Genomic DNA, 9,599 nt, shown 5'->3' with positions numbered 1-9,599 from the left:
TTGTAGAAAAGTTTAGTACTATTTTCTAAGGTTTGTGATACGTCTGACTTTCAAACACACTTAAGGAAAGAGCGTCATTGCTTTGCTCAAGTTGTATCCACGTCATCCCTTTGCAAGACTCCTGGGGGGCATATGCTGCCAGAATTTCACAACTCAGACCAAAATTAAAAAAATAATTTTGTTATCATTTTGTGCTGGACCGTCAAATGCAAATTTCCTGTAACCAAGCAAACGAGGAGACGAGACTTAGCATCAAGGAACCGCGCTCTTCTTACAGGAAGCCAAGTTGCAGCCGGGGGGCTGGTGAGTCTGTTACGGGACCGGGGTGGCCCACGCCCAGCATGGGAGACGCTCACAGCCCTCCCGGGGCCTGGCTACCCCAGCGCACTTCCTCACCAGCCCCACACGGCACAGGGGGCTGGTTTCATCCTTAGATTAACATCAGGGTTTTTATTTCAAGCTACTGAAGCAAACCACCAGGAAATTCTCTGAGGAGCAGAGCAGTTAGATCCAATCTGAGCTCATATGCAGGCTCTGTATCCAGATAGAAACAGATTGAACCAGATAGCACCGTGTTGTCATCAGGGTATCAGAGAGGATAAATGAGGTGAAGTATGAGCACAGCAAAGTTAGGAGAGGCAGAGGCAAAGCTGCAAGAGCTCCAGGAAGATTGCTGAAACGCAGATACGACAAGATCATCTTACAGTGAAGGGCGAGGCAGACCGGGTGTGAGACTCTCCTGTTACTTCTCCCACAAGAAAATGTAATAACTATTGTCCTCCACTTAATTCCTTAGCCACTTTCCTTTACAAAACACAGTACCTACGTCTCCTAAAATGAAGCATGGGCATTAAGTCCTAGATGGCAGATGAAGCAGCAACGTCACCGCACCCTGGAATGTGACACCAGACCAGCGGGCTGGCACCCCTTACAGGCGCTGATTTGACCCTGGTGGCCTCCTGCAAGTGAAACCTCCACCGATGAAGCCAAGTTGGAACGGGGACCATGAATGACGGGGTCCCCAGACGTTTATTCCCTGTCACCCACACCAGCTGCAACAAACAAGCAGGAAGAGAAGTAACTTGCTCCTTGTGGGGCGGGGGGGCCTAGGTATTTATGAGTTTATTTTCACCTTAGAGAAAGAACGCGTTTCTAGTACGAGGCACAGAGGAGCTAGCTGACTAACGAGCACGCAACCGAGGAGGGGGCTCGGGCAGGGTGCTGACACCCACGGCGTGACCTGGCATCTATCCAACGAGGAATGTTCCTGCCAGGCTATGGGGGGGCTGGTGGGGCACACCCGTGGGTGGGGCTGTGATGATCCTGCACTGAAGGAGCTCCAGTGATTAGGCCTAAGGTCATGTTTATGTGCCAATCTGAGAAAGCATCCCTTTCACCGTCCTGTTAGCTACAGAACAGACGGCATGCATGTAAAACGAGCCTCACTCCGTTTTCGGCTTCAGGAACACGGCGATCGAGAGCTCGCCCATCAATTTCATTCTAAGATCTTTGAACGAGTGTTTGCTGCTTTCGTAACCTGTGCCTGGTGTGCCCCCGGGCCATCCCTGTTAGGGAGATGGCAGGATCTAGGAGCCGCCGCTCAGGCCAGGGCTGGCGCGGGGGAAGGAGGATCCTTAGAGGAAGGAAACATTCTGAAGGAAGAGAATATATTTGAAACTCATGCCACGTGAAATAGGTGTCATTTTTACTTTATTTAAGGACAAAAGAGGGGAGAAGAGGGACAACAGTAATTTTCATAATACACAGAAGACGAGTTAGCACTGGAAAAAGAAGGCTGTGTGTGTACTTGCCACCAGTCTGCTTTGCAGCCCTGATTAGTAAACAATGCAGCTTGTCATTTGCATTACTGTTTAGCAAATTTATAATTGGCAAAACTGGGGATTATGAATCACTGGTAAGTGGACTTCAACTAAGGCCAAAGCCGAAAGAACCCACAACAATCACTTAAAAATAAACCATAAATACGTGATGCACATTAGTGTAACAAAACCATTTTTTTGTAAACATTTTCTTCAACACAACATGGGCATGAGAAAAAGTAAAAACACTGCGCTCGATACAGAGAGACTCTGCTTTAAACACAGAAAGGTATCACTTATTAAAGCTTTGACTAAACCTAGGGCAATACTGGTATTTTGTTTGGAAGCGTTGTCATAGTTTTTTCCATGTTCCACATTTAACGGTATCAGCATACTACTATCTTCTTCTGTTGGTTTTGCCATCTTTGCACTTCTGTGAAGTCACTACCCTGTTAAAGGAAAAGGATCATCCCTTTACTCTAGAAGAAAGACATTGCGACAGCTCGCCATCTTTCATGGAGAAACCTAACCGGGCGCCTGCTTGAAGCTGTAGCAACACGGTCTGATCTACAAGGCGGGGAGGCCACGGAGGGAGGGATACCACGGCCGAGGACAGCACACCGCAGGCACCCACCCAGGGGACCAGCGGCCGGCTGACCTCGGTCGGCTAAGCCCGGCGATGGATCCAATCACGTTCAACTCCAACACCACCAGGTGCTGCCCAACTAGGACAGGCCCACCCTGACCTGAGCTCGGAGCCCATCGCCCCTGAGGGAAATGTGGTTTTTGTCAAGTTCTCGGTACTCGGCAATTCCAATGAAACGCCATTTGCGTGGTCTGTGTCACAGCCCTTGACTTACAGACACTGAGCTTCAAGTCTGGATGATGCAGACCATGAGGCCTCATCCCTTTTTGTTATCTTCCATGTTGGTATCAGAAGTTTAGTATTTTTCCAAAGACACCTGCCCAACTTTCACCTTTTGCTAAAGTCATGGGAGGGGGCTACAACTGACCCCGCCACGTGGTCCTTTCTCCTCCTGGTGCACGTGTTCACTGAGACACATCTCATCTTGGGTCAAAAGCCAAAGCGAGTAGGTAATCGCCAGCAGGGATGTGACTGTGACTGCAGCCCCGCGGTGACGGAGTCTGGCCTGCCTCAGAGGTCCCTTCCACGGGTGGGATTAACTCCCCAGTCTTCTCTGTGCTCAGTATGAATTAGTAGAAAAGAACTATCCCTTTCTGCCTTAGACGTCAGCACTACACCAAAGTCACACACACGGAAAACCTGCTTCCCCGGCCTTATCCGTCCGGTACGGAGGCGGGTGTTCTCAGTGGGTCCTGTTGTGGCGTGCGTACGCGACCAGCTGTTGTTTCTGCATTTGTGAGTGTATGTACTTTTCACTAGGGTTTGAAATTCACAGGAGAGCCTCCGGCAAAAATGCTGACCCAGGAGGAAGAGAATGACGAGTCAAAATGGACGCCCAACGGGATGCGAATGCCGGGCCGAGCCTCAGCAAACAGGTGCAAGTGATTGTTGGAGGAAACCCTCCACTTACACGTCTATACAAGGAAATTCGCCCCGGAGGAGGAGTAAGCCTATGAAACACCGAGCTTTTGTTTGGTGGACGCAACATTCCCGTCGGAACTCAACAACAGGAAAGGCGGACGGCTGCAGAGCGCTGCTCCTTTAGCAAGTAATTAAATCCTCAGAGGAAGCGAGTGACCAGAAGCCGTGAAACCAATTATTACCCAAGACATTTATTACAAATGTCATGAACATATTCATAAAGTAAAACTGGTTTAAAAAACAGAGAGAGAACGGGAGAGCAAGGGAGAGAACAAGAAAAGCCAGGGCTTTGATATCACACCCAAAACACAGGAAGATGCTATCTTATGAATGAGCAGTATTAACTACATTCTTAAAATAGTTTTAGTGCATTGCATTTTTTAGAAAAAGGGAAATACCCCCGGCCCCAAGGAAAGGCTCCTGCAACACTGTTAACAGTTTGTGGGGCTGTCCCCATATGACCACCTGTCTGCAAACCCCGATTTGAGAACACTGAGGCCCCTCGTGCTGTGGGTGATGGCTGCCCGTCCACCACCATGGGTGAATCTGGTGGAAACAGCGCGATCTGCTCTCTCAACTGAGAAAGCAGATGCGTCCGTCAGCGAGACAAGCCTCGTGGCTGTTTCCCATCTTCAGGGACAATTTCTCTTGTGCCTACTGAGACCTGTGACGAAATAACAGTCAAACTTCAATTGGATAGTTTTGGTATTAAGATTAAATTAAACATTAATGTTTTCCTCCAAAAACATATAAACTAAACCACCTCTTAATGCATTAAAAACAATGAGGTAGGCGAAAAAATAAACACGTGGCTGAAAAAATTTTTTTTTCCCTCCGCAAGTGCAGACCGTGGTGAAACTGCTGTTGCACTTCTAGGTTTAAACAAAAATTAAACCTTTGACCGAGGCAGTGCTAATACTGTCACACAACAAGGTTCTGGCCAGGATACAAATGCACACCTTTTCCGGTTTTTTTTGTTTTTTTGTTTTTTTTCTTTTTTTGAAGAATTATCTGCACATGATTTAGGCAAAACCTGGTACACAGAAAATGACTGAGTTCTTGGCCAAAAAAAAAAAAAAAAAAAAAAAAAAAAAAAAAAAAAAAAAGAATTCCCAAGAAACCAAATGCCAAATGGGCCCCTAACCCACCCACCCCACCTCCCAAGCCCCACCCACAAAAAAGTTATCCTAGTAACTGTGTCTTTCACATTTTATAAATATTAACTTCTTAAACCTGCACCTTCTTCTTTGTCCACATATGGTCACATTACAAAAAAGAAATGTCAATTAAATACATTGTTAATGTTACTATATTAAATCTGCTCTTGGCTTCAGTGACCTGCTCGTCCGAGCACACTTTACACCCGCTGTGCCCACTTCTAACCACCCGCCGGCGTGTCTGTTCTCCACCTGCAGACACCCCGGGACAGAGTCACAGACGAGGAATTCTGGAGCTGGAGGGAAGGCGTTCGCGTTCTGCCTGACGCTTGATTCCAACACCGATAGCACCTGATGGTAGAGTCTCAACAGCACCAGCTGCGTTGCAGCCTTGATTTATTTCGAACAGGACAAGAAGAGAGTGGGGGTGAACTGGTAAGAGCGGGCGGGAGGGGAGAGGAGACCCCCGCCCGCGCGGCCTGGGCGGCTCCGAGCTCCAGTTGCCAGGAATTCCAGGTTCTTAGCTTGATGACTCCGGGGCCGGCATCCCCGCCCGCCACTCCTACCAGCTCAGAAGAGAGGTCCTGCCCAGCGTCATGAAGTACACCTGGCTGCTGCCCCCGGACCGGACCGAGGCGAAGAACACCTGTAGGAGAGCGGAGGAGAGGAGCGGGGTCAGCAGGACCCTGGTCCCACAACCCCAGGGGCCCCTCGCAAAGGAAATCTGGGATGATGTCCATTCGTCTGTGCAGGAGCCAGTTTTCATCGTGACCAGGAAGGCCCCTGAGCCGACGGATGACTCCTCGTCCGTTGTGCCCTATTGTGAAAACGCAGAGGAACAAAGGCGGTGTTCCCGCAAAGGGGTCACCTGTGTTCACCTCCACGGCTAATACCTTCTGAAAGATGAATGGGATTTTGGCAAAACTCAGGGTGCAGGGGGGAGGCTCCTCAGCTACCTCATTTTTCTCTTTTAGAAAATGAAGCTGAGATGTATTAGTTATTTCATGTGACTCTACAGTCAAAGTAATACAATTTAGTCTGGGGCCTTTTATTAATAAACCCCTATGGATGTGACATCACGAATGATAAAAATATTTAAATGCCTGAAGTTCAAAGAATATCACGGTTATGGCTCCACTGAACACACTTAGGAAAGCGTAAGCTGAAAAGTTGCCAGAATCCGGGGTTAGGTCTGAGGTTGTGTGGATCTTCAAGGTAGAAGATTTAGGAGATATTATGCAGGGAGGAAAAGGCCAAGGGCACCGGCAAATGGGCTAGAGGGCTGCAGGGGGGAGCGGGCTGGTGGCGGTGCAGCTCTTGAGCAGGAGAGCACGCAGCTGGGCAGAGGCCCAGCTGACAAGGAGAAGTGACAGCTCTCTTCGTCTGAGAAGTCAACCTGAGGTCTGCTTGCCAGGAGGGTTAATATACTTTAACGTGAAGCAAAAGGGGGAAATGTTTCTAAGGCTGCAGTGGGCTGCCCCAGGTGGTCAGACATATTTTTATCCAAGTGACAGAAGACAGAGAAATCTGGGCTTAGAAAAGGCCAGAGGGGTCAACACCCTTGGCCAGTGTCTGTTCCACTCCAAGGCTGATTTGGGGAGGGAGGGAGTCAATCCCAGAGAAGACAAGGATGCGGCCAGGTTCAAAAGGCAAAGGTTTTAACCGGGGCTTTGATGCCCCGGGGTCTCACCTGCCGGAAGTACTGCCTACTTCTGCATAAAATGATTTCCCCTCTTAGGCATTTATGCCACACAAACAATGAAGTTATTTCACTACTCAAAAGGTAGACTAACAAGTGGTGTATTTCCAGTAGGTATCAGGAGAGGAAGTTTTACCCTGTTACTTAAATTTGCACGAGGGTTCCTTCTAAACACAAAAGAATTCCATCCATCTAAACTGGTAGCTTTAAGCTTCTCTATCCCTAAACCAACGTAGCCTAGGCAGGCCATCTAATGAGAAAAAAAACCCTCGAAAGACAAAAAAAAAACAAAAACCCAACACAGGATGATTTCTGCAGAGATAAACATCTCCACCTCCTCAACAAAAACAAAATAAAATATATCATGACCTCCATAAACAGGCCTAAAAAGTCACTACTGAAAAGTTCCTTGATAAATTTATTTCAGAATCTATCAAACCCCAAGGAAAGGCTTCACCAAACTTCATGGAAAATAAACCATTGCTAAAAGATAGTAGCAACTAAAAAGAATCTCTAAGGAAACCGTTACCTTGTCATTGCGTTCACATAAGAATTTCAGTCTTTGAGCCCTTTTGTGCATAAACACACCATCCAAGTGGCCGGTCTCCACAGACCGGATCTCTATGGCCTTTTCTCCCCAGCCCATCGTCTGATTGGATCGAATATACGCTTTTTGAGAGGAGAAAACACATATTGTTAAAGGTAAGGAAACAGCCGTGGAAAGAAACTGCTCAGGTCTCTCTCTCACACACACGCCCCCTACCCCTCTAAGGAGCTAGTATTTGGGGGTTTTGATTGCGAGGAACTCTGCACGTGCACCCTCGTGGTCCATCCCGGGAGGCGGGATTTTGAATCAACCGTCGAGGCGGTTCACGCCGGAGCATCAGCCGCTCCCCCCCTCACCCCGTAGCTTAGCTTGTATTTTCATCACACTCGTTACCGGGGAGGCAGTGAGAAGGAAAGCCAAGTGGACAGAACCAGTGACGTAACTGCAACTAAACCACAACAGTTTGGGGATATAAACTTGGAGCCGTGAGGGTTCCAGAGGCCAGCATTCGCTGCTGAACGCACAGGGACGGTCAGGAGGCCGAGTGTCGACTGAGGCCGGGCCACGGAATGGCAGGCGCGATCACTTACCCTTCTGTCCCCCCTCACCTCCCACACATCCGTCAACAACTACACCTGCCCTACTTCCCCTGGCTGTCTTAAAGATTAAATGAAGGACTGTGAACGACAGAGTTTTGAAAACTAATTACTTGGATCCTGTCCTAACGTAAGACTATTACGTGCGTCACGGTCTACAATCTAACTTTCTACCACCCGCTGCCAGCCACTCCGCTGAGTGGCCAAAGGGTCTGAAGAACACATAAAATCAGTACGCAAACGACACGCCTCTTTAGGAAAGGCCTTTTCCTGTCAGGGACGCGCACCTACAGACGTTGGCATCTCTCCCCACTGCAGAACCACATCCTTGGTAATCCTTCCATAGGTGTTCACATAGACCCCTTCGTCTTCGTAGCACACCAGAAGCTCCATTCCATCCGTGTTGGGGAGGATGATGATTGCGTGGGGTTTGATGCTACACTGGATCTAGAGAAGAGGAACAAAGTACAGGCAAGCATGTCTGTGGCTACTTCTATCCCTGCAAAAGGGCTCAGTAAGAATGTCTTGGGGAATGCACTGGTTCAGGTTCCTGGTGATAAACACACCACTGGATAACACTGTGGAAAACCCACGTGATATACATATAAATCTGAAAGTCCACCTTTGACAGGTCCTATAATCTACTAGTTCACATTTTCGGAGCCCCTGGAACATATATGGATTGGGGGCTCCTTTAATAAATTATGTTCCTCTAACCAGTCCCGACCCACGGAGGTTCCGACCTGCCAGCAGCTGCCCGACCCTTCCGTGTTAGTGAAAGCAGGGCGAGGAGGTTTTCGGGAGGGCTTCAGAGCCAGGAGCGTGGGTCTCCACTTGGCTCGGAGCAGAGGGCTACTGAACAGGGGCGCCATTTAAATACTCACCCCCACAGCACGGGGAAAGCAAGGGATCCCTGCTTGTGTTAGTTCACTAAGCAGAGCAAAGAAAAAAGTCAAAACAAAATGAAGCCAGTCAACCAACCATAGAGTGTGGGTTCTTTCTTACGTGTGTTGGTAGATAAATGTCATAGACGGACCCTGAATCCACATCAACAGCATGGAATCCAGCACAGGATCCATAGATCACTTTCAACCTCTGGCCTTCCTCAACAGTGAGATCCACCAGTAACGGCTTATGCACCAAATCTCCAAACGACTACAGAGGAGCAATGGAGAGAGCAGCTGTGAGACGGAGCAGCACTTACTTCTGACGGCTCAGACGGGAGAAGCCAGAGCCAGGCCCGCCGTTACTCGATGACTGAACCACCCTGGCAAAAACCGTCGGCAAAACTACGCTGTACCGTAAGTCTTTCAGTTAGTTTGCTCTGATCTGTCGGTCAGCACCAGCTGCTCCGACGCGGACGGTGCAGAGGGCGCTGCTGCGCGACGCACGCGCGAGAATCGCATCCGTGTGAGCGGCACAGTCTCTGCTGAGCCGCTCAAACCTCCACTTTCATTTTCCAGCTAGAGCGATAAAGCTAACAGGACGCTTCCATGCACCGTAACAGCCTGGGTGGCCTCCGTTTTTCGTTAACGTCAACACCTAGAGCTCAGAAGGCTCATCTGAGCAAGGTATTTATTTATAAAAGCAACTAGGACAGCTCCTGGTACCTGGCACATGAAGGTAATTAAGACCAGAACGCAGAAGATAATTGTAGCTATAAAATCAACAGCTTTTAGTCAATAATATGTGGCTTTATTTATTTTTTAAAGCAAATATGATAACCCCATCTATACTGCTTTACTGAGGAATCAAGGAATAAGCAATCTAAATATGTCAATTTCCCAAATAATGGAAGCCTACCCTTCATAAAATATGTCAAAACTATTTAAAAACATAAGCAAATAGAATCTTTTTGGATACAAAATTCTTAACTTCTTGCCCTACACTAAAAGAGCCCCGGGGGACAATGCTTAAGGTTTTTTTGTCTAATATCAGAAATGATGTTATTAAGTGATTTATAATATCTAATGTTATAGTGATATCATTTTTGATTAAGAATTTTATAAATTTGTATCTAGTACAAACTCTAGAAGTAGAAAAAAGAAATATTAAAAATATCCACAGGGCTTCGCTGGTGGCGCAGTGGTTGGGAGTCCGCCTGCCAACGCAGGGGAGGCGGGTTCGTGCCCCGGTCCGGGAGGATCCCACGTGCCGCGGAGCGGCTGGGCCCGTGAGCCATGGCCGCTGAGCCTGCGCGTCCGGAGCCTGTG

General features: G+C 48.2%; 1 protein-coding gene across 43 annotated transcripts in view; it reads right to left on the bottom strand.

The window, feature by feature from the left end:
* Positions 1–4,580: 4,580 nt before the first annotated feature.
* MAP4K4 (mitogen-activated protein kinase kinase kinase kinase 4) overlaps positions 4,581–9,599 on the bottom strand; it is a 173,981-nt gene continuing 168,962 nt past the window's right edge. For 24 of the 43 annotated variants that reach the window (XM_024116613.3, XM_024116620.3, XM_055088967.1 and 21 more), the window contains 4 exons: positions 8,392–8,541; positions 7,674–7,833; positions 6,773–6,912; positions 4,581–5,190 (listed from right to left, as the gene is read on the bottom strand). In XM_024116613.3, coding sequence (XP_023972381.1) covers positions 5,107–5,190; positions 6,773–6,912; positions 7,674–7,833; positions 8,392–8,541 — 534 coding nt within the window. In that variant the 3' untranslated portion in view covers positions 4,581–5,106. Of the gene's footprint in view, positions 5,191–6,772; positions 6,913–7,673; positions 7,834–8,367; positions 8,542–9,599 lie in introns of all 43 variants that reach the window. The other 19 variants (XM_024116611.3, XM_055088950.1, XM_055088943.1 and 16 more) reach the window with 1 other exon arrangement.

This window comes from Physeter macrocephalus, chromosome 12, assembly GCF_002837175.3.
Source record: "Physeter macrocephalus isolate SW-GA chromosome 12, ASM283717v5, whole genome shotgun sequence".
NCBI classification, from domain to species: Eukaryota; Metazoa; Chordata; class Mammalia; order Artiodactyla; family Physeteridae; genus Physeter; species Physeter macrocephalus.
Note: the sequence above shows the minus strand (reverse complement) of the source record. Positions and strands in the feature narration are given on the sequence as shown.